This window comes from Macaca thibetana, chromosome 1 (assembly GCF_024542745.1).
Source record: "Macaca thibetana thibetana isolate TM-01 chromosome 1, ASM2454274v1, whole genome shotgun sequence".
NCBI classification, from domain to species: Eukaryota; Metazoa; Chordata; class Mammalia; order Primates; family Cercopithecidae; genus Macaca; species Macaca thibetana.
Genome location: NC_065578.1, coordinates 35,467,834 through 35,492,963, shown reverse-complemented (window position 1 = coordinate 35,492,963; position 25,130 = coordinate 35,467,834). Strand labels below are relative to the sequence as shown.

General features: G+C 46.6%; 1 protein-coding gene and 1 non-coding gene across 4 annotated transcripts in view; both read left to right on the top strand.

Moving 5' to 3' along the window:
- OSCP1 (organic solute carrier partner 1) overlaps positions 1-23,443 on the top strand; it is a 32,747-nt gene extending 9,304 nt beyond the window's left edge. For all 3 annotated transcript variants that reach the window (XM_050799925.1, XM_050799919.1, XM_050799936.1), the window contains 9 exons: positions 2,207-2,361; positions 8,630-8,797; positions 9,341-9,421; positions 17,304-17,407; positions 18,177-18,305; positions 18,841-18,910; positions 20,441-20,580; positions 22,011-22,074; positions 23,094-23,443. In XM_050799925.1, coding sequence (XP_050655882.1) covers positions 2,207-2,361; positions 8,630-8,797; positions 9,341-9,421; positions 17,304-17,407; positions 18,177-18,305; positions 18,841-18,910; positions 20,441-20,580; positions 22,011-22,074; positions 23,094-23,210 — 1,028 coding nt within the window. In that variant the 3' untranslated portion in view covers positions 23,211-23,443. The remainder of the gene's footprint in view (positions 1-2,206; positions 2,362-8,629; positions 8,798-9,340; positions 9,422-17,303; positions 17,408-18,176; positions 18,306-18,840; positions 18,911-20,440; positions 20,581-22,010; positions 22,075-23,093) is intronic.
- On the top strand, positions 22,756-22,884 carry LOC126945076 (small nucleolar RNA SNORA63). Its single transcript, XR_007722287.1, has one exon. It is a non-coding gene; the product is annotated as a small nucleolar RNA SNORA63 (small nucleolar RNA).
- Positions 23,444-25,130: the final 1,687 nt, after the last annotated feature.

Sequence of the window (25,130 nt, the reverse complement as noted above, 5' to 3'; positions counted from 1 at the left end):
TCTGTGGAAAATTCTTCATATTCTCTGTTTTGAGGACTTACATATAGCTTTTCAGTTGTGCCTGTTTCCTTGCAAATGCTGCATTTTATGTAGGCTATGGTAAGAAAAAGGTTAGAAAACCCAGTTTATTGCAGGTTCTTTCTTGTTTCAGTCCAAGGGAAGTGGTCGGGCATGAGGCAAACCTGACAGAGTTCTATGTCTCTCCGAGCTGTCCACGCTGGGGAAACGTTAGGGCACATTAAGGGCAAGCTGGGATGGTTTGAAATTGTCAGATGTCGGCCGGGCGCGGCCGGGCGCGGTGGCTCAAGCCTGTAATCCCAGCACTTTGGGAGGCCGAGACGGGCGGATCACGAGGTCAGGAGATCGAGACCATCCTGGCTAACACGGTGAAACCCCGTCTCTACTAAAAATACAAAAAACTAGCCGGGCGAGGTGGCGGGCGCCTGTAGTCCCAGCTACTCCGGAGGCTGAGGCAGGAGAATGGCGTAAACCCGGGAGGCGGAGCTTGCAGTGAGCTGAGATCCGGCCACTGCACTCCAGTCCGGGCTACAGAGCAAGACTCCGTCTCAAAAAAAAAAAAAAAAAAAGAAATTGTCAGATGTCAGGGACACCCTGTGTTGGTAATCGATTTGGTTCTCCCTCACTGAGTAACAGGATCAAGTCTAGAGTAAAATCTAAAGGTCAAGTGTGAGTTTAGCATTTCTGTATGGAGCCACAGTCAGTTCATTTGTGTCACTGGGGGGGTGTGTGTTGGGAATGTATCCCCTCTCCCCTCTCTCTGTAGCTCTTCCATTTAAGTACAACCAGCCCTCAGCTCCCCCTTCCCCCATAAAATGTGTTGAAATGCTTTAAAATGCTGGCCTGAGCCCTCAGCGTACTTCTGTCAATTACTTACAGGTAGAGAGTACCTAAAATAATAATTTCACTGCTCTCCCTTGCCTCTGCTCTAAAGAGATATGGCCACAGGCAATCATCTGGAGTGTCCTTTGTGTTCAACAAAAGAAGGAGGAATTTCCATATTTCAATAATAACTGCTCATGTTTAATAAGTGATTTTGTATAATTATTTTAAGTAACCCAGTTTTCTTTCAAATTTGAATTTCTATAAGTGTATGTTCTCGGTATCCACATATGCTCACATTTAGGCCAGGATAACTGGTTTAATTAAGGATAATCTTGTTCAACCATATCTGTTCCTATTTCTCATACCTGAGGGTTTTCCTGGCCCTTAACTAGTGATGTTTCATTCAGTAGTGCAAAATATCTAGATGAATGAAGACCTAAAACTATAGACACTTTGGTTTGTACACTTCTTTCTCACCAGAGGGAAATTTTCCATTTGAACAGCAGTGTGAGATATAGCACTACACTGTAGTATCAAGATTATGGATCAAATGTGGAAATTAAGGCATTCAAAAATGGTGCTATTCAAAGTACATGTCTTACAGCAACACTGCAAGTGTTTTCACCTCTAACCAGTGGGCAGACTTATCTGTTTGCATCAGATGTTATTCAGAGTCAATTACCATGGTTGGCCCCATTTTTATAATATTTAATTTTAAGTAAAAATGTTTAGATTTGCTTTTAAAAATCAGATTTATTTTTATTTTTATTTTTTAGACAGGCTCTCCTTATGTGGCCTAGGTTGGAGTACAGTGGCACAATCAGAGCTCACTGCAGTATTGAATTCCTGGGCTCAAGCGATCCTCCTGCTTCAGCTTCCAGGCCTGCCACCACACCCAGCTAATTGCTTTCAATTTTTTGTAGAGGCAGGGCCTAACTGTGTTGCCCAGGCTGGTCTCAAACTCCTGGCCTCAAGTGATCCTCCAGCCTTGGCCTCCCAAAGCTCTGGGATTATAGGCGTGAGCCACCACACCCAGCCAGTAATCTTTTTTAAAGAAAGAAATATTCTTCTTATCATCAAGTGAGATAATATTTACATAAGGAGTTTATAATCTCTGAAGCACAACACATTGGTGCCTCGTCGTCATTTATGTCTGCCCTGAAATGGTGTCATAAAGCACTCTCAGAGCCCTGCTTTCTACCGGGACACCTGTGTGGTCCCCTCAGGGAGCTGATCTCACCAAGCACACAGCATCCCCAATCTGTACTGTACGTGCTCGGCTCCTGTACTCATACACAAAGAGCAGTTTGGGATAGGCTTGCTTCAGTACTTTGCTCAGCTGTGTTCTCTCTTGTCTCTGCAGTTCTGAATGACATCATCTCCACCATGTTCAATAGAAAGTTTATGGAGGAATTATTCAAGCCTCAAGAGCTCTACTCCAAGAAGGCCCTGAGGACGGTCTATGAGCGCCTGGCTCATGCCTCCATTATGAAACTGAACCAGGCCAGCATGGATAAGGTGAGCAGACAGCTGCCTTTGTCATCTTGATTGCATTTTTTGTACCTTTTGTGGATGATCATAGACTGGGGTCACGTGAGATGATGTATGCAGTGGTTCCTTGCAAGAAACAGGCATGTGTAAATACTAGTAGTTGTTGAGTTTCAGAGTGGGAAAGACCTCAGAAATCATCCACAACAACCCCTCTGTTGTTTATGTCGTTCCACCTGCCCAAAGAGAGTGCTGGGTTTTATTTGTTTGATTTGTTTTGTTTTGTTTTTGAGACAGGGTCTCACTCTGTTGTCCAGGCTGGAGTGCAGTGGCACAATCATAGCTCACTGTGGCCTTGATTTCCCAGGCTCAGGCAATTCTCCTGCCTCAGACTCCCAAGTAGCTGGGACTACAGGCACATGCCATCACACACACTGGCTAATTTTTTTTTTTTTTTTTGGAGATGGAGTTTCACTCTTGTTGCCCAGACTGGAGTACAATGGCACGATCTCGGCTCACCACAACCTCCGCCTCCCGGCCCAGCCACACTGGCTAATTTTTAAATTTTTGTAGAGATGGGGTCTCACTTTGTTGCCAAGGCTGGTCTCGAACTCCCAGGCTCAAGCAATCCTCCTGCCTCAGTCTCCCAAAGTGGTAGGATTACAGGTGTGAGCCACTGCACCCAGACAAGAGTGCTGGCTTTCATGCCCATATTTATGAACCCCAGGAATACATGCCTTAACACAGTAAAAGCACTCAACCCTGACTGGGCGTGGTGGCTCACACCTGTAATCCTAGCACTTTGAGAGGCCAAAACAGGCGGATCACTTGATGTCAAGAGTTTGAGACCAGTCTGGCCAACATGGTGAAAACCCATCTCTACTAAAAATACAAAAATTAGCTGGGTGTGGTGGCACGCGCCTGTAATCCCAGCTACTCAGGAGGCTGAGGCAGGAGAATCACTTGAACTCAGGAGGCGGAGGTTACAGTGAGACGAGATCACACTGCTGCACTCTAGCCTGGGCGACAGAGTAGGACTTCATCTCAAAAATAAATAAATAAATTAAATAAAAAATTTTTAAAAAGCACTCAACCCTAAAACTTTAATTCTGCCTCATTCTTCACAAATCTCAGCTCTGCATTGTAGAAACCAGATATTTTTTAGAGCAAGTTCAAAAGCAGTCTTTACTCATAATGTGAACATACCTATTTCTTTGGGAAACAAAGTATTGGAATGCTGTGATTTTTTAAATAATAATTCCTTCAAGAATATATCTACCTCTGAATAATAATAATAATAATTCCACATGAATAAATGGCAGAGGACAGACAAGTCTGTTTAGAAAAATTCCAAATGATTTATGTAGATACTCTGTCCTCAGGGAGGGAGAGTGTAACTCCCCCTCCTTAGGTGGGGGCTGCACTTCAAAGAGTCCAGTATGGAAAGGAGGGATGAAATAATTAGCTTTACAGTAGAAAAACTTGATAAACTACCCCAACCAGATGGTCAAGGCAACGTCCACAGTGATGAGTCACGTTGCCAGTATGTACCCTGCCGTGATGTGATGAAAATGGCACTTCACCTCTGTGGTCTTCCTCCCTGAAACTCCAAACCCCAGGCTAACCATAAGAAAAACATCACACGAATACTGTTTGTGGGTCATGCTTAGAAAATACATGACCAGTACTCAAAACTGTCAAGGTCACCAAAATCAAGGAGAGTCAGAGAAATTCACAGCCGAGAGGAGCCCAAGGACACAGGACAGTGGAATGGAATGTGGTGTCCTGGATGGTTTTTCAGAACAGAAATAGGATGTTAGGGGGAAACTAATGAAATCTTTAAAGTTTGGTCTTTAGTTAATGTAAAATATAATTATAATTCCTTTACAACTTCCTCCATCATGCGAAAGAACTACCAGGCACAGTGTCTTGTGGCTCTAATATCAGTGCTTCGGGATTGAGGCCAGCAGTTTAACACCAGCTTGGACAACCTAGCAAGACCAGATCTCTACAAAAAAATTTTTAAAGGTCGGTGCAATGGCATATGCCTGTAATCCCAGCACTTTGGGAGGCCAAGGCAGGAGGATCGCTTCAGCCCAGGAGTTCAAGACCAGCCTTGACAACATAGCAAGACCCTGTCTCTAAAAAAATAGAGAGAGAGAAAGAAAAATTTTAAAAATCATGGTGACTGATGGTGGAAGTTAGATTTGCAGAGTCAGCACTCACTTTTTTTTTTTTTTTTTTTTTTTTTTTTTTTTTTGAGACGGAGTCTCGCTCTGTCACCCAGGCTGGAGTGCGGTGGCCGGATCTCAGCTCACTGCAAGCTCCGCCTCCCGGGTTCACGCCATTCTCCTGCCTCAGCCTCCCGAGTAGCTGGGACTACAGGCGCCCGCCACCTCGCCCAGCTAGTTTTTTGTATTTTTTTAGTAGAGACGGGGTTTCACCGTGTTAGCCAGGATGGTCTCGATCTCCTGACCTCGTGATCCGCCCGTCTCGGCCTCCCAAAGTGCTGGGATTACAGGCGTGAGCCACCGCGCCCGGCCAGCACTCACTTATTACTGGTACTTAGAAGACTCAGGGAGACAGACTGCCTTTAACTGTGCCCTCTTACCTCTTGCCATTTACCTTTGGAAAGTTACTTGAATTCGGCCAGGCACACTTTAATTCGGCCAGCCACTGCTCACGCCTGTAATCCCAGCATTTTGGGAGGCCGAGGCGGGAAGATCACGAGGTCAAGAGATCGAGACCATCCTGGCCAACATGGTGAAACCCCGTCTCTACTAAAAATGCAAAAAATTAGCCGGGCCAGGCAGCACACGCCTGTAATCCCAGCTACTTGGGAGGCTGAGGCAGGAGAATTGCTTGAACCTGGGAGGCGGATGTTGCAGTGAGCTGAGATCGCGCCATTGCACTCCAGCCTGGGCAAAAAGAGCGAAACTCTGTCTAAAAAAAAAAAAAAAGTTACTTTAACTCTGAGCCTCCATTTTCTCATCTGTAAAATGGGGAAAATAAATGCTACTTCATCAGTTATTGGGAGGATTAAATGAGAACATACCTAGGCCTGGCATATAGCTGTTCAATAAATATTAATTATCTTTTCAGTTCTGCTTGCTTTTCTCTCTCTGCCTTTAAAAAAGTTTAGAGACTGAGCACAGTAGCTCACACCTGTAATCCCAGCACTTTGAGAGGCACAGGTGGAAGAATCACTTGAACCTAGGAGTTCAAGACCAGCCTGGGCAACATAGCAAAAAACCATCTCTAATATTTTCTAACATATTAGTAAAAACCCTAGTGAGACCTCATCTCTACTAAAAGTTGGAAGAACTAGCTGGGCACAGTGGCACACAGCTGTAGTCCCAGCGGCTCAGGAGGCTGAGACGGGAGGATAGCTTGAGCAGGGGAGGTTGAGGCTTCAGTGAACTGTGTTCATGCCACTGTACTCCAGCCTGGGTAACAGAGTGAGACGCCTATGTCAAAAATAAAAAAAAGAAAAGAAGAGGAAGTTTAAATGTCCATAGAGGAAGGACACAGAACTTAGAATCAAAAACCCTGAGTTTAAGCCTTAGCTCTACCAGTTACTAGCTGTGAGACCCAATTTACTGAATTACTCTGAACTGTCATTCCTTCCTCTTGCACCTGTTTTTATCCTTTATTTCTAGCATGGTTTCCTATATACGAGCACTTAATGTTTGATCATGATGGCAGAGTCTCAAATATGTATCTCCAGTATTATACTTTCCCAACCCCCATGCACACACACCAGGCTATTCCTGTTTTCTGGGGGTTGTTTTATTTTTATTTATTTATTTATTTTGAGACAGAATCTCACTCTGTCACCCAGGCTAGAGTGCAGTGGCACCAACTCGGCTTGCTACAACCTTTGCCTCCCAGGTTCAAGCAATTCTCTTGCCTCAGCCTCCCTAGTAGCTGGGATTATAGGCACACACTACCACGCCTGGCTAATTTTTGTATTTTTAGTAGAGATGGGGTTTCACCATGTTGGCCAGGCTGGACTCAAACTCCTGACCTCAGGTGATCCACCTGCCTCGGCCTCCCAAAGTGCTGGAATGACAGGCATGAGCCACCGCTCCTGGCCAGCTATTCTGGTTGTATGCCACCTTCTAAGTGGAAATGTTTGACTGCATGTAGGAGAAATGGGATTGTGTAGCAGGGTCCTGGCAAGTGCCTTAGAATCTGATAGTCTTGAGGTCAAATATCATTCTGCACTTACCAGCAATGTGAAATTAGGCAAGTTTCTTCATTTTTAAACTGGGCTAATACCTACCTCGTAGAGTTCTTGTGAAGAATAAATGGGATCAAATGAGGTAATATATATACACGTGCTTGGCACGACACTCAGATGGTAGTTGTTTATAGTTTCAATCCTGCCCAGACATGTCCTTAAGTTAACTGTCCATCTTCTCTCTTGGCTCCTCCACTTCCACATCCCCCAGATGTCCTTTCCTCCATCAATAGCATCATCCCTCCCCACCCACACTAGGCTGAAAAGGCTGCAGTCCTTCTGGACCACCCTGATCATCATCCCTCAAATCTAGGCAGTCACCACCTACTGACAGCTTTTCCTTCTAAACAGCACATGGTCTTCCTTTCCCTGACTTCTCTGTTCCCACTATCTTTTTTCCAGGCCTTAAGTCTGGATTACTCCAACAACATTTCTTCCATTCATGCAATCAATAGATATTTATTGTAATCCTTTTAGGAACCAGGTGCTAGCTACTCCCCCTAACTAGTCTCTCCCGTCTCTCACAACTCATCGTTGCCAGATCTCGTTCAGTCACCACTTTGATCATGTCAGCTCAGCAAACTTTAACCCCCTAACTTCTACTACAGCCAGTCTAAATTATATTGTGTATCTCCCCAAAAACTTGATTCTGTTTTAAATAATTCAGCTTTTATTTTATATTCAGGAGGTCCATGCACAGGTTTGTTACGTGGGCATATTGCATGATCCTGAGGTCTGGGGTCCAGCTGAGCCCATCAGTCAGGTAGTCAGCATAGTACCCAATAGTTAGTTTTTCAACCCTCGACCTTCCTCCCTCCCTCCCTCCCCATTCCTGCAGTCCCCAGTTTCTATGGTTGCCATCTTTATTTGCCATACTTACCCAACTTTATTACCTGCCATCCCCAACACAAACTATCCTCCGGCCATTCTCCTCTTTCTCCCGGAAAAATAACATACTCATTGCTGCCTCCAGGCCCTCACATGTACTGTTTCCCTCAACTGAAATGCCTTTCCTCTGCCCTCAGCCAGTTGTAATCCTGCAGCTGCCTCGAGGGCTATATAAGGCCACTTGTGCCACGAAGCCTGTCTTCACCACTTTGGTACTCACTGTTCCTCCCTTCTGATCTTTCGTGTATGCTCATACCACACCTATGTGGAGATGGCTTGTTGATATCCACATAGTTCATCATTTAAAATGATTCTTAGAAAGCTGTAGAACTTGGCCGGGTGCGGTGGCTCAAGCCTGTAATCCCAGCACTTTGGGAGGCCAAGACAGGCAGATCACGAGGTCAGGAGATCGAGACCATCCTGGCTAACACGGTGAAACCCCGTCTCTACCAAAAAAAATACAAAAAACTAGCCGGTTGAGGTGGCAGGCGCCTGTAGTCCCAGCTACTCGGGAGGCTGAGGCAGGAGAATGGCGTAAACCCAGGAGGCGGAGCTTGCAGTGAGCTGAGATCCGGTCACTGCACTCCAGCCTGGGCGACAGAGCGAGACTCCGTCTCAAAAAATAAAAAAATAAAAAAATAAAAGAAAGCTGTAGAACTCTATACTTGCCACTTGCACACATATTGCCTCATTTATTGCTCTCAGCACCTCTGCAACATTGGAAAATTAGAGAGTATTTTTTTACAGATGAGAAAACTCAGGTCCAAAGAAGTTAAGAAACTTGGCCAAGGTTATACAATAAGTTAGGAAGAAAGGAGTACTTAAATTTGCATTTTCTTTCTCCAGGTCCAGTGCTCACTTTGGGACTCCACAGCTGCCAATATTATTTCTTATGTATCCCATTAACAATACACATCCAGTGACCAGAAATCCTGGTTTGCCCAGGAATGTGCTGGCTTACTCATGTTGTCCTGGCTTAATTATTAAAAGCACCCGCTTTGACTTTCAGAAGTGTCTTGGTTTGAGTGATAAGTGAGACGGTCACCCGAGCTGTATGGCAAGCCCAGAGCTGGTTTTCAGTAAATGCTTGACTGAATCACTGTTTGGAGATTCTCACACCTGATTTTGATATGATCCCATTTCTTTTGCTTGTGTGTGGGTTGGCAGCTCTATGACCTGATGACCATGGCTTTCAAATATCAAGTATTGCTGTGTCCCCGACCCAAGGATGTGCTGCTGGTCACTTTCAATCATTTAGATACCATCAAGGGATTCATCCAAGACTCTCCAACCATCCTGCAGCAAGTGGACGAGACTTTCCGGCAGCTGACAGAAGTAAGAGCGCCATCAGTGTCTCACCTCTCAGCCCTAGTACTTTTTCTCATCCCTCTGTTAAGAACAGGTAGATTATATGACAGAGAGAACAGAATGAGGAATGGCAAAGCCTGCCACTCTCCCAGAACATTCTGAAAAGCTCTCTGTGTCCATTTTGGTAATATAATAGGGATCATCATCTTAAGTCCTCTTACTGATGCCTTCACAATTGGAAAAGCAATCATACAGAGCATAGCCATTTTCTCCTCACTTTTCTGAAAGGGAGTTCGTAGTGGATGTTCTGCTAAATCTTGGGGAACAGCCTCTCCGGCCTCTCCAGGAGAATGGGAGAGAGGAAGCATACCGCTGCTCAGGTGTGGGGTAACAGGCTTTGTCACCGTGGAGAGGGAGCACTGCTGGTCTCCCCGCTGCCCTTCCTGCCCAGCAGCCCAGTCCTCTCCTTACCTATGTGGCTCCCATCCCTGAGCACCCACCTGCCCTGCCTATGCGTACTACTCATCCCTCTTTGAAAGTGAAGAGCTGCTTTCTGCTTGCCTTTGGCAGATATATGGTGGTCTCTCTGCAGGGGAGTTCCAGCTGATCCGGCAGACGCTCCTCATCTTCTTCCAAGACCTGCACATCCGAGTAAGTCAATGGGCAGCCCTGGGAAAACTCAGGAGCTGCTGTACCAGGGAAACAACGCTGGTAGTCATCAGGGCAGACAAGGGTGGAGATTTTGCCCAGTTAGTGATGTCCTCAGGGTTTGCCCCTCTAATGATAAAGATGTTGATAATGCATCTCAGCAGTTTTTAAATGGACCAAGGAAGGCAGTGAGGCTGCCATTTTCTGATTATCTTGTGAGCTTCTTTGAAATATTGTTTCTTCTGTTAATTCTCCAGAGGAAATATGCTCTCAAGTCACCAGCCTGATCTCAACTGCAAAACCTTTTCTTGAGTTTTATCCTCCTTGACCTCTCCAGCATCTGACACTGTCAGGAGGCTGTCCCTACTCCATGGAACTCTCACCCTTCCAGGTCTTTCATGGCTCTGTACCATCCTGGGCTTCCCTTCCCTTCCCTCTCCCATCTCAATGCCTTTTACTCCTTCCTCTCCCTCCACCTGTCTCCAAACCTTCCTCCTGTCTCTAGCCACCTCCTGCTAATTAGGCATCTCCTTCCTCACCCTTTGTCTACCAGCTCCTCTGCCTGTGACTCCTGAGTCTAACCTCTGCTCTACCCTGGCCCCACCCCTGCCCTCCAGACTCACATCTCCAGCACCTTGCTGGAGCTTCCCACCAGGATGCCCACCAGTGTCTACAACTTGATGTCTGTAGCTAAACTAATCTCCACAGTTCAGGGGCTACCCTGACTTTCTCATTTCTTTTGAGGGCACCACCACCATTCTCCCACTCACTTGACTCAGAACCAGAATGTCACCTTTGATTCCCCTTCCCTGATCCTCCTCCAGTTGCTTCTAAGACCCATAGAGTCGGCTGGGCACAGTGGCTCACGCCTGTAATCCCAGCATATTGGGAGGATGGGGCAGATCACCTGAGGTCAGGAGTTCGAGACCAGCCTGGCCAACATGGTAAAACCCCATCTCTACTAAAAATATAAAAATGAGCCAGGCATGGTGGCAAGCACCTGTAGTCCCAGCTACTCAGGAGGCTGAGGCAGGAGAATTACTTGAACCCAGGAGGCGGAGGTTGCAGTGAGCCAGGATCGCACCACTGCACTCCAGCTTGGGCAACAGAGGGAGAATCCGTCTCAAAAAAGAAAAAAGACCCATAGAGTCAGCCTTGTCAATATCTACACCCTCATTTCCTTTTTTTTTTGAGACAGTGTCTTACTATATTTCCCAGGCTGGTCTCTAACTCTTGGGCTCAAGTGATCTTCCTCCCTCAGTCTCTCAAAGTGCTAGGATTATAGGTGTGAGCCACCGTGCCCTGGCACACCTTCCTCTCCATCCCTATTACCACCATCCTGGCTCAGGTCGTCATACTCTTGTGGGCTATGCTTCCCAACTGGGCCACACTTCCCAACTGGGCCACTCTCCTCCTGCCATGCCTACATAGCCAGGCAGTTCTACACCATAACTTTTAAAAACACATTTTCTAGCCAGGCACAGTGGCTCACGCCTGTAATCCTAGCACTTTGGGAGGCCAAGGTGGATGGATCACTTGAGCACAGGAGTTTGAAACCAGCCTGGGCAACCTGACAAACCCCCTCTCTACCAAAAATACAAAATAAACTGGGCATGGTAGTGCATGTCTGTATTCCCAGATATTTGGGAGCCCAAGAGGTCAAGGCTGCACTGAGCCAAGATCATGCTAATAGGCGGGGCGCAGTGGCTCATGCCTGTTATCCCAGCACTTTGGGAGGCCGAGGTGGGTGGATCATGTGGTCAGGAGTTTGAGACCAGCCTGGCCAACACGGTGAAACCCCATCTCTACTAAAAATACAAAAATTAGCCAGGCGTCTGTAATCCCAGTTACTCGGGAGGCTAAGGCAGGAGAATCGCTTGAACCTGGGAGGTAGAGGTGGCAGTGAGCCGAGATCGCGCCACTGCACTCTAGCCTGGGCGACAGAGCAAGACTCCATCTCAAAAAAAAAAAAAAAAAAAAAAAAAAAAATCATGGTACTGTGCTCCAGCCTGGGCTGAGACCCTGTCTAAAAAAAAAAAAAAAGAAATAGAAATAAAATAAAAACACATTTCTGAAGCCTGGTCAACATGGTAAAACCCCATCTACAAAAACAAAAATTAGCCAGGCATCGTGGTGCACGTCTATAGTCCCAGTTACTCAGGAGGCTGAAATGGGAGGACGGCTGCAGTGAGCCATGGTGGATCCATGATTCAGACCAGGTGTCAGAGTGAGACCATGTTTCCAAAAAAAAAAAATCTGAGCTTCTGAATTTTGATCTGTCTCTCTTGGACAGGGCTTTGTTTCTTGCCACAATTTAACCAACTGATGTGGGAAAGATGGTATGATATGGTAAAACAAGCCCAGGCTCTGGAGCCAGACGTGTTTCTCTCTTTTTTTTATTTTCTGAGACAGGTTATCATTTTGTCGCCCAGACTGGAATATGGTGGCACAATCATGGCTCACTGCAGCCTCAACCTCCTGGGCTCAAGTGACCTTCCACCTCAGCCTCTTAGTCCTCTCAGTCCACCCAGTTACTCAGCTGGGACTACAGGAGCATGCCACCACGCCTGGTTAATTTTTTGTATTTTTTGTGGAGACAGAATCTTGCTATGTTGCCCAGGATGGTCTTGAACTCCTGGGCTGTAGTAATCTGCCTGCCTTGGCCTCTCAAATTCCTGGGATTACAAGTGTGAGCTGCTGCGCCCAGCTTCACCTTTCTCTTTGAATCTCAACTCCAGAGCTAGGCACAGTGGTGAGTGCCTATAGTCCAAACTACTTGGGATATTGAGGCAGGAAGATCACTTGAGCCCAGGAGTTCAAGACCATCCTGGGCAATATAGTTAGACTCTGTCCTTAAAATAAAATGTTTTGTTTTTGATACAGAGTCTCACTCTGTCTGGAATGCAGTGGCACGATCTTGGCTCACTGCAACCTCCACCTCCCGGGTTCAAGCTATTCTCCTGCCTCAGCCTCCCAGGCAGCTGAGATTACAGGTGCCTGCCACCATGCCCAGCTAATTTTTGTATTTTTAGTAGAGATGGGATTTCACCATGTTAGCCAGGCTAGTCTCAAACTCCTGACCTCAGGTGATCCGCCCGCCTCAGCCTCCCAAAGTGCTGGGATTACAGGCGTGAGCCACCATGCCCGGCCAAAATTAAAAAAAAAAAAAAAAAAAAAAAAATGTTTAATTAAGAAAATGAATCCCAACTATAGGACTAGCCCCATGACCTTGGGCAAATAAGTTCTCTTAAGTCTTAGTTTCTTCATCTGAAAAATGAAAATTATAATACCTAATTTTGTTGGGAGGATTAACTGAAACAGCATATGTAGGCCGGGCGCGGTGGCTCAAGCCTGTAATCCCAGCACTTTGGGAGGCCGAGACGGGCGGATCACGAGGTCAGGAGATCGAGACCATCCTGGCTAACACCGTGAAACCCCGTCTCTACTAAAAATACAAAAAAAACTAGCCGGGCAAGGTGGCGGGCGCCTGTAGTCCCAGCTACTCCGGAGGCTGAGGCAGGAGAATGGCGTAAACCTGGGAGGCGGAGCTTGCAGTGAGCTGAGATCCGGCCACTGCACTCCAGCCCGGGCTACAGAGCAAGACTCAGTCTCAAAAAAAAAAAAAAAGAAACAGCATATGTAACATATATGTATTTGTTTATACATACATAGAGAGAGTGCTTCTGGAAGCATATGCAAGAAACTGGTCACAGTGTTGCCTTCCGGGAGTGGGGAACTATATGGAGGACAGGAGAAGGAGAGAGGCTGACTTTCCCTTATGTATACCCTTTTGAGACTTTTGAGTTTTGTACCTGGGCAAAATAAAGTTTTAAAAAAGGGGAAGAAATTCATTATATTTAGTGCCTTATTGTATTTCCCTTCCATGGACAAAGGAAGATAAATAGATTTCAATTCTGATGCCAAATTTTTCATTTTTCTTTTTGTTGTTGTTGTTATTGTTTGGGTTTTTTTGTTTTTTGTCTTTTGAGATGGAGTCTCGCTTTGTCACCCAGGCTGGAGTGCAGTGGCACCATTTTGGCTCACTGCAATGTTCACCTCCCTGGTTCAAGCAATTCCCCTGCCTCAGCCTCCTGAGTAGCTGGGATTACAGGTGCCTGTCACCACATCTGACTAATTTTTTTGTATTTTTAGTAGAGACGGGGTTTCACCATGTTGGCCAGACTGGTCTCGAACTCCTGACCTCAGGCAATCCACCTGCCTCAGCCTCCCAAAGTGCTGGGATTACAGGTGTGAGCCACAGCACCCGGCCTTATTTTTAACTCTCATGAAGAATTGTATTTGCTATGGATGAAGCAATAATAACATCAATATAAATTAAGATCTCGGCCGGGCGCGGTGGCTCAAGCCTGTAATCCCAGCACTTTGGGAGGCCGAGACGGGCGGATCACGAGGTCAGGAGATCGAGACCATCCTGGTTAACATGGTGAAACCCCGTCTCTACTAAAAAAAAAATACAAAAAACTAGCCGGGCGAGGTGGCGGACGCCTGTAGTCCCAGCTACTCGGGAGGCTGAGGCAGGAGAATGGCGTGAACCCGGGAGGCGGAGCTTGCAGTGAGCTGAGATCCGGCCACTGCACTCCAGCCTGGGTGACAGCGCGAGACTCCGTCTCAAAAAAAAAAAAAAAAAAAAAAAAAAAAAAAAAAAAAAAAAAGATCTCTGTCACTGATTAAAATAAAAAATATGAAAGTACAGATAAGATTAAGTTTTTCATTAAATTTAAAATAACAATTTTGAAATATTAAAAATTTTGTGTCATATTGTTATCAGGGCTGCATATTTGGGTATTGTTTTATGGATTGGTAGTAACATAAACAGCCATATTGATTTCCCAGTTCCCACAAGATAAAATTCATTATAAGGAAAAGGCTTTCAGCTGGGCACAGCGGCTCACGCCTGTAATCACAGCACTTTGGGAGGCTGAGGCAGGCGGATCACAAGGTCAAGAGATCAAGACCATCCTGGCCAACATGGTGAAACCCCGTCTCTACTGAAAATACAAAAATTAGCTGGGCGTGGTGGTGTACGCCTGTAGTCCCAACTACTTGGGAGGCTGAGGCAGGAGAACCTCTTGAATCCAGGAGGCGGAGGTTGCAGTGAGCCGAGATCACACCACTGCACTCCAGCCTGGGCAAAAGAGTGAGATGCCGTCTCAAAAACCAAAAAAAAAAAAAAAAATAGAAAAGCCTTTCCTGGTCAGGTGCAGTGGCTCACACCTGCAATCCTAGCACTTTAGGAAGCCCAGGCAGGCCAAATACTTGAGCCCAGGAGTTTGAGACCATCCTGGGTAACATGGTAAAACCCCGTCTCTACAAAAAATTTGCCGAGCATGGTGGCACACACCTGTAGTTTCAGCTACTCAGGAGGCTGAAGTGGGAGGATCACCTGAACCTGGGACGTCGAGGTTGCAATGAGCTGTGATTGCACCACTGCATTCCATCCTGGGGAACACAGCAAGACTCCATCTCAAAAAAAAAAAAAAAAAAAAAGGCCAGGCGCGGTGGCTCAAGCCTGTAATCCCAGCACTTTGGGAGGCCGAGACGGGCAGATCACGAGGTCAGGAGATCGAGACCATCCTGGCTAACACGGTGAAACCCCGTCTCTACTAAAAATACAAAAAACTAGCCGGGCGCGGTGGCGGGCGCCTGTAGTCCCAGCTACTCGGGAGGCTGAGGCAGGAGAATGGCGTAAACCCGGGAGGCGGAGCTTGCAGTGAGCTGAGATCCGGCCACTGCACTCCAGCCTGGGTGACAGAGCAAGACTCCGTCTCAAAAAAAAAAAAAAAAAAAAAAAAAAAAAAAGGCTTTTCTAATAATAACTCTGTATTAGAATTATTAAATTTTATTTATTTGTTTATTGAGATGGAGTCTTGCTCTCTTGCCCAGGCTGGAGTGCAGTGGCATGATCTCAGCTCACTGCAGCCTCCACCTCCTGGGTTCAAGCAATTCTCCTGCCTCAGCCTCCTGAGTAGCTGGGATTACAGGCACACACCACAATGCCCGGCTAATTTTTTGTATTTTTAGTAGAGACAGGGTTTCACCATGTTGGCCAGGCTGGTCTTGAACTCCTGACCTCAAGTGATCCACCTGCCTCGGCCTCCCAAAGTGCTGGGATTACAGGCGTGAACTACCACACCCAGCCTAAGATGCTTATTCTTGATTATATCACTAATATAAACTTTAGAATATTAGAGTTGAAGAGATCTTCGAGCTCATCTCTTATTTTACAGATAGGGAAGCCAAGACCCAGTAAAACTGATTAACTGCTACAATCTTTATGAGATTTAATCTGTGAGTGACCGAAACCTCTATACAGAGTACACAAACCCAGGAGAAGGAATAAGTGTAACGTGTTTTCAGTCACATAAAAGACCCTCAAACTTAAATGCCAGCTGGATCCCCCTGCCCCAGCCCCATCCTTCTTTCTAGTCCAGCATGTGGATAAGGCTCGGGCTCCAAAGTCAGAATCACAGGAGTTTGAATCCTCAGCTCTGCCCCTTACCAGCTGGCTGACCTTGAGGAGGCGTCTTAACCTCTGAGCTGCCTCATCTAGAAAGTGGCCATATGAGGTTCTTACAGCTCAAGGCCTGCAGCTGCATGGAAAGTAAGCAGGGAACCAAGGAATAGGGGTGGAATTTGGAGTCACCCTTGATTTTGAATCCTGGCCCTGCCTCTTACTGCTCTCTTTGGGCAAGTCACTTCACTCTCTACTTTAGCTTTCGCGTCTATAAAATGGGAGTAATATGACTCACCTGGAAGGTTTGCTGCGCTGCTCAAAAGTAGTTCTGTTTGTAGCTGAGCATGGTGGCTCATGCCTGTAATCCCAGCACTATGGGAGGCCGAGGCAGGCAGATCACTTGAGCTCAGGAGTTTAAGCCTGGCCAACATGGCGAAACCCCATCTCTACAAAAAAATATAAAAATTAGCCAGGCAGGCCGGGCGCAGTGGCTCACGCCTGTAATCCTAGCACTTTGGGAGGCCAAGGTGGGCGGATCACGAGGTCAGGAGATCGAGACCATCCTGGCTAACATGGTGAAACCCCGTCTCCACTAAAAATACAAAAAAATTAGCCAGGCGTGGTGGTGGGCGCCTGTAGTCCCAGCTACTCTGGAGGCTGAGGCAGGAGAATGGCATGAACCTGGGAGGCAGAGCTTGCAGTGAGCCGAGGTCACGCCACCGCACTCCAGCCTGGGTGAGACGCCATCTCAAAAAAAAAAAAAGAAAAAAAAATTCGCTGGGCACCATGGCTCACACCTATGGTCCCAGCTACTTGGGGGGCTAAGACAGGAGGATCACGTGAGCTGGGGGGCTGAGGTGGCAGGGAGGCAAGATCGTATCACTGCAGTCCGGCCTGGGTGACAAAGTAGTCCCTGTCTCAAAAAAAAAATAGTTCTGTTTGTTAAAATACAGTTAACTCTGCAAGTGTAATTTTTTTCTCCCCCTCTTTTTTTTTTTTTGAGATGGAATCTCACTTTGTTGCCCAGGCTGGAGTGCAATGGCACGATCTTGGCTCACTGCAACCTCCACTTTCCAGGTTCAAGTGGTTCCCCAGCCTCAGCCTCCAAAGTAGCTGGCACTACAGGCAGGCACCCGCCACCACACCCAGCTAATTTTTTGTATTTTTAGTAGAGACGGGGTTTCACCGTGTTAGCCAGGATGGTCTCAATCTCCCAACCTCATGATCGCCTGCCTCAGCCTCTCAAAGTGCTGGGATTACAGGAGTGAGCCACTGCACCCAGCCTCTCCCTTCTTATTGTTATAAACTCATAGGTAATGTCCCCAAACCATTACACACTTTTCACCCTCAGAATATTGATGTCTATGAAAATATACCAAGAAAAATGACAATAAATGTATTTTTTTCCAGGTATCCATGTTTCTAAAGGACAAAGTTCAGAATAATAATGGTCGCTTCGTGTTGCCGGTGTCCGGGCCTGTTCCCTGGGGAACTGAAGTTCCCGGACTCATCAGGTGAATTCCCAACAATGGTCAGAGCTATGTTTGGGGTGCTAGGAAATGCACATGGGCCACAGACAGAACGCCGCACTGCTGAGCCGCTCGTGGTCTGCCCAGCCCTTCTCTCTCTTTTTGTTTGAGACAGAGTTTCGCTGTTGTTGCCCAGGCTGGAGTGCAATGGCGCCATCTCAGCTCACTGCAACCTCCGCCTCCTGGGTTCAAGTGATACTCCTGCCTCAGCCTCCCGAGTAGCTGCTGGGATTATACACATGCGCCAGCACGTCTGGCTAATTTTGTATTTTTAGTAGAGATGGGGTTTCTGCACGTTGGTCAGTCTGGTCTCGAACTCCTGACCTCGGTTGATCCACCCGCCTCAGCCTCCCAAAATTACAGGCGTGAGCCACCACGCCCGGCCTCCAGCCCTTCTCTTTCTTTAGTAAAATAGCTATTGAAAAAGTCAGGTTCTAATCCCCGCCTTGTCGCTTAGCAGAGGGACTTGAGGCAAGTTACCCAGTTCCCCAAGACTGATTTCCTCATCTGTTAAATGGTTACTGTGTGGATGAATAAGATAACAGTGATCTAACGTGCTTACAAAGCAATTGGCGTATACATATGCTCAATAAATATTATTATTGTATTATTATCATTATTATTATTACAACCAGCACCTTTATCTTGAAGGAGAGTATGTATTCCTTTTTGTTCTGTAGTACAAAGAATAAAGAAGCCTCCAGGACTACCTAAGCTTGGAGAGCATTCCATCATGTCATACTTTGTATTGTAGAATGTTCAACAACAAAGGTGAAGAAGTGAAGAGGATAGAATTCAAGCATGGTGGAAACTATGTCCCTGCACCCAAAGAAGGTTCTTTTGAACTTTATGGAGACCGAGTCCTGAAACTGGGAACTAACATGTAAGCAAATTCTTCTCTGAGTGAATTCAAGTCCAAGGGAGGTCACTTCATTAAAAAAAGCAGCCTGACTTCTGTTATGAAAATCCTGCCGACAATAGGAGTAATTTCCCCTTAGGTACACTGCATACAGAGGCCTGACATTTCAAAGGGCACCCAAGAACGCCAAACATAAGGCAACTCAGCAGAATGAAAAGATACATGATGTTCCATAGCCATGGAAGAGAACTAGCCAAAATCTGTGTTGCAGTGGAAATCCAGAAAGACTTATCCTTTCTGTAAAGCTGCATGTCTTTTCAGTGATGCATGTTACCCTTCACAAGAGGAGGCATTGCCACCCAGTCTCCCCGGGTGTTTTTCTTTGGGAAGAAGTGAAATGTGAGGGGTTATCACTCACTCAGTTGCATTCTGTACCCACAGCACCTTTCTGGATGCTATTTAATGTCTCAGAATAAAAGCTACAAACTATGCTTACAAGTTAGAGGGAGGTCCGGGGAAAGGGGCTGGATAATGTCACCATTTTCTGTTGACACACCAGGTACAGCGTGAATCGGCCTGTGGAAACCCATATGTCTGGATCATCAAAGAACTTAGCCTCACGGACCCAGGTGAGCTTCTGCCTTCCTTGCCTACTCTCACAGCTTCTCTCTAGATACAGAAGTCTACATAAAGAGAGGTGGGATCGCTTTAGATTTTGGATCTAGCCAACATTTCCCTTGTTTTCAATCTTCTCCCTTCCACCTTATGAGTACACAGGTTTTAATTGTAGCTTTTCATGGAGACTTCCAGTGATCTCACTAATTAGGTAATTTTAGGCTTGGCTCAGCCACCATAATTAAGAGGAACCACCCACCAGGACATATGCAATAGCAGAGTACCAGTGCCATTAGGTCCATGATTGCTGACGTCAGCACTCGTGTGTATTCTGATCATTAAAACATTTCTTTGTAACGTTTCCCCCTACAGCACCACAGTAGCTAAGTCAGAGTTGGGGGTTTTAGTTTCTCTGAATTCCATCCTTACAAGTTTTCACTGAACTAGCTCCCACCTAGCTGTAGGAGAGATCACAGAATATTAAATTATTCAGCAAACATTTATTAAACTGCTTCTATGGGCTGGGGACCCAGGGACACGAAGCTGACGTAGATGTGGTCCCATCCTGAAGGGGCCTCTGGTACCCTGGGAAAGACAGCGAAACAAACAACTAAAATGAGGTGGAGGAAGGGCTGGCTGGGGATCCTGAACAAAGTGCTGTAACAGAGGAACTCACGTCTGTCCAGTGGACAGGGATCACAGGGATCAAGAAGGCGTTTCAGAGGCAGGGATATTGAAGTGGGGCTGTAGAGTAGGTAAACTATGAAACAGCAGAGAGGGAGAAATGAGCACACAGACCAAGGTGACAGAGGAGCAAGAGTGTTCCCGGGAGGAGGATGGCAGCGTCTCCCATGAGGCTTACGTAATGGATCACAGCATCATGGAGGCTTGCTGGCAGAGACTCACCTGGACAGGGACACTGAGGCCTGACCAGGAAGGGGCATAAACTATTTGGGCTTTGTTCTTTCGAAAGGAAGCAGAGGGGTTTGTTTCAAGCCAGGGAGAAATGAGACGAAAACTGCATTTAGTTAACTAGTGGCGGAGTGAGGGGAGAGGCAGAACAGGGGAGGCCAGGCTAGAAGGAAGAGGGGTGCAGGATGAGGCAGGGTGAGAACTGAGAGGAGGGAATGGACTTGCGGGTGTGTTCCCGGCCATCACCACCTGAGGGCAGTGTGGCAGCGCCTCTGGAAGGAGACTGGACTGAGGCGACTTGTAAATACTGAGGAAACCCGATTGACAGAAAAGGAAGCCATACACTTCTTCAAGGAGGAAGGTAGTGAGAGGAGAAATGTGGATCCCTGAGGCTTCCACTTATGCGGACAGTATGAAAATCTCTGGTTTGCAAAGTTGCTACATTCCCTCTGCTTCTGATGTGATTGTTTTTCTTTTGGTTAAGCCTGCTTTCTACACTTTATTTGGACCTAGAAATAATTTAAATAGCAATTGTTTCACCTTATTTTATAATACCTACCTGTGTCTCTGAGGTTTTAGCAGGAAATGTGATTGCCTTCCTGTGGCTAAAAATCATGCAATTGTTTCTGCAGGAAAGCATTGCTCCAAACCCTCTTGCTAAAGAAGAGCTGAATTTCTTGGCCAGGCTGATGGGAGGGATGGAGATTAAGAAACCCAGTGGCCCTGAGCCTGGATTCCGGTTGAATCTCTTTACCACCGATGAAGAAGAGGAGTATGTTTTAAACCTGTTTCGTTAAAGACATATAAATATCCCAAATGTAACAAGAACCCAAAATGACCATTACAAACCAGTGGCACTTATAAATATTTGTGTAAATATCACAAACAAAATACCAACAAAGTTAATAATCTAGTTAAATAGCCCATCCATACCAGGATGAAATGGCCTGAACCTTCCGGAGTCATTCAAAAAAAGAGATGCAGCCGGGCACCGTGGCTCACACCTGTAATCCCAGCACTTTGGGAGGCCAAGGCAGGCAGATCACGAGGTCAGGAGGTCGAGACCATCCTGGCTAACATGGTGAAACCCCGTCTCTACTAAAAAAAAATAAATAAATACAAAAAATTAGCTGGGTATGGTGGCACGTGCCTGTAATCCCAGCTACTCGGGAGGCTGAGGCAGGTGAGCCAAGACTGCGCCATTGCACTCCAGTCTGGGAGACACAGCAAGACTCCATGTCAAAAAAAAAAAAAACAACCCAGAGATGGTGTGATGGTGCGCACCTGTAGTCCCAGCCACCCAGGAGGTTGAGGCGGAAGGATCACTTGAGCCCAGGAGTTTAAGGTTAAGCAAGCTGTGATCGTGCCACTGCATTCAGTCTAGGAGACAGAGCAACACCCTGTCTCTAAAAAATAATAATCAAGAAAACAAAAAAAGAGTTATAATGTTTTACTTATCAGAGCACAGCTGAATAAGCAGTGTTAGAAGCCAGGATGACCAGATTAAGGCAGTGTGTTAAGAAACCAGAGTGAAGTTGGAGCTTGATTTCCCTGTGTTTGACAGTATCACCCAAAACCAATAACAATAGTAAATCACCCACGGTGATTTATAGTGCTTTACAGTTTACAGAGCACTTTTTCAAGCATTATCTCATGTGATCCTCCTCAAAACCAAGTATTTGGCATGAGTGTCACCTTCTATTTCCCATTCATTGAACTACTAATAACTTCTTTTGTTTACTTCTGTGTGACCAGTACTATGTAAAGTCCTGGGGATGCAAAGATGGAGTGTTAAGACCTAGAGCCTGTCCTCAGGAAGCTCTCAGCTTAGTGGGAGAGCAAACATGTACATACATAAGTTATTTCAGTGCCGTGTCATGAATGCTCTAATTGAGGACAGTGACTGACTACACTGGCAGATTGAAGCAGTTGGCATTTGATCTAGGTCTTGGAGTTTGCCAAGCAGAGGAAGGGAGGAAACATCCTTGGCAGGGTTTATAATGAGCAAAGTCACAGAGATATAAAAGAACTTGACTTTCTAGATCATAGGGTACATTGGTGGGAGATGGGGTAGAAAGTTCAAGAGAAATGGCAGAAGATGAGGCAGAAAATATAGGCTGCCAACTTATCAAGAGCCAGTTTGCCATGCTGGCAGGGAGAGAACCCTAACCTTGTACCCCTTTTCTTTACTATCTCATCCAGACAAGCAGCGCTAACCAGGCCAGAAGAGTTATCCTATGAAGTTATCAACATACAAGCCACTCAGGTACGTACAGGGGATTACACAGGGTCCAATCTTGAGACAGGTGTCACCCAGGTGAAGTGCAGTGGCTCAATCTCAGCTCACCGCAACCTCCACCTCCCAGGTTTAAATAATTCTCACACTTCAACCTGCCAAGTAGTTGGGATTACAGGTGCCGCCACTATGCCCAGCTAAATTTTTTTTTTTTTTTTTTTTTTTTTTTTTTTTTTTGAGACGGAGTCTCGCTCTGTCGCCCAGGCTGGAGTGCAGTGGCGCGATCTCGGCTCACTGCAAGCTCCGCCCCCCGGGTTCACGCCATTCTCCTGCCTCAGCCTCCTGAGTAGCTGGGACTACAGGCGCCGCCACCACGCCCGGCTAGTTTTTTGTATTTTTAGTAGAGACGGGGTTTCACCGTGTTAGCCAGGATGGTCTCAATCTCCTGACCTCGTGATCCGCCCGTCTCGGCCTCCCAAAGTGCTGGGATTACAGGCGTGAGCCACCGCGCCCGGCCTTTTTTTTTTTTTTTTTTAGTAGAGCTGGGGTTTCACCAAGTTGGCCAGGCTGGTCTTGAACTCCTGACCTCAAGTGATCCACCCACCTCGGCCTCCCAAAGTGCTGGGATTACAGAGGTGAGCCACCGCACCCGGCCTCCCTTCCTCCCTTCCGCATCTTACGTAATGTTGAACTTCAGAGACCCTCTTTTTCAAGCAAGACTCAGGCTACAATATAGCTGTTAAGTGCTGTGTTGTCATTCCCTCTGCTCAAATTAAAGTTGTTTCTTCACTATACCCATCTGCCATTCTGGAGCAGCCAGGGATGCTTGGTTACATACATCTTGATTAAGAAAAAAAAAAAAAAAAAAAAAAAAAAAGACCCCCTTCTTCTCTCTGATCAGCCTGTAACTACAGTCCCTTTTCTGACAAACAGGTGCACAACTGAAACATATCAGTGGTGGGACAACAAACTAAGAGCCTACTGCACAAAGAGGCGGCCTCTGCCAGCACAGCCTCTTCATGCCCTTTTACCTCTCATTTCCCTCATAGGACCAGCAACGGAGCGAGGAGCTGGCTCGAATCATGGGGGAGTTTGAGATCATGGAGCAGCCAAGGCTGAGCACCAGCAAGGGGGACGATTTGCTCGCCATGATGGATGAGTTATAGCTGTTCTGACCAGGCGTCTTCTGCCCCCAGGGAGAGGCTGCTGGATGGTGATCCCTGGGGAATGCCCCATGGCCCAAAATGATGCTGCTAGTTTTCTACTGAGTGAAGCCATTACGTCTAGTTCTTGTTTATGTTGTAAGGAACTGTGTGAGCCTCCCTCGGGGAGCACTCACTCTTGAAAGCACACACATACACATATTTTCAGTGAAATACATTCTGACTTTTAAACGTGACCTTTCCCATTTTATTCTTAATTCTGTGGCAACCACCGAAAGCCTCCTGAGCCATAGGTTTGGGCCCCAAAGTGGGTAAGGGGTCACCCCTGCTGTCATTTTCAGGATTACTATTTTAGCTTTCCTGTGGGGATCTACAAAGGCATGTAAACATTAACAAAATACTCAGTTTTCTGGGATACATTCTGCCTGTAGGCAAGTTTGAAATCAAAGACTGTTCCAGGCAGTTGCCATAAACAGTGAGGGCTCCGTGTCGAAGACCCTTTTCACTCTGGCGCACTAGGAACTGTAACCTCAGAGGCAGGGTAAGCAAGGCCACGGCGGGGAACACTCAGCTGGCCCCAGGCAGGACATGCCAGCGTCTGTACTTCCCCACACGTCCATCTATCCATGCGGTGTCAGTTTATCCCATACTGAGATGTATACCAAGAGAATATTTTCTTCTTTTCAGCATGACATGCACTCCTTACCCCCAGGGTCTTCCTCTACCCCTGAGTGTGCTTGTCTTCTAAAGATGCCCAGCAGGATGTGCTGTGACATCTGTCTCCTCTGGGTCACCGTGAGTCACCAAGCAGTACCCTAGGTTGGGTGCATGGGAGGCACATGTGGTATGCGCCTTTCCCTTCTGCTTTCCCGCTGAGCCGCTTCCCTGGGCAGGAGTGGACTTTGCAGGATGCAGCAGGAGGCCAGGTCTCACTGGAATCCATGTAAAATGTCTCCAGCCAGGGCTGCCGTTATTGCTTCAGAAAGGCGTGGCAGCCCTCTGCCATAGGCTCCCTCCCGGGCCTGAGTAACTGGCATGTTCAGACCCATTAAATCCTATGGAAGGAATATCCAGAATGCCAAAAGGCTGGAGAGAAACTAAGTTGAGCTGGTCATTGCCTTAGATTGGGCCAACTACAGGAACCTCTCCATCCCCACACCTGGGACAGATCAAGGTGAACATCATTCTAGAATGTAATGGAATCACCATTTTCAAGCAATTCTCCTGGTGATTAATTCCATGTAATGGAAGCTGCCCTTTGGCTTTTCCAAAGGCAAAGGTTTTGGATACAGAATGTAAATCAGTGAAGGCCGGGCATGGTGGCTCATGCCTGTAATCCTAGCACTTTGGGAGGCTGAGGTGGGCAGATCACTTGAGGTCAGGAGTTCGAGAACAGCCTGACCAACATGGAGAAACCCCGTTTCTATTAAAAATATAAAATTAGCTAGGCCTAGTAGTGCATGCCTGCAATCCCAGCTACTCAGGAGGCTGAGGCAGGAGAATCGCTTGAACCTGGGAGGCAGAGGTTGCAGTGAGCCAAGATCGTGCCATTGCACTCCAGCCTGGGCAACAAGAGCGAAACTCCATCTCAATAAAAAAATCACCAATTAAATGTTAATTGCTCCCTACTCATCAAAGTTACACTTCCTTACCTATAAAGACACCCTCCCCCTCCACATACTCATGAAAAGTCTGTTGGGGAGGAGAAGCATATTGTGCTATAAAACACCTGTTGCATCAGATGTACAAAGTGCCTTTGGTTTTAGTCTCTTTTAAGCAATCTGGCCGCCATTCAGGGGAGCCTGACTGGGTGACAGATGAATGGGAAAGTTCTGACCTGTTTTGAGTCCGGCTCCCACCTTGCTGTCACATATCAGAATGTCACCCCTCTGAGTGTGTCCCAGGGCCTTGGAGGTGGGCCGT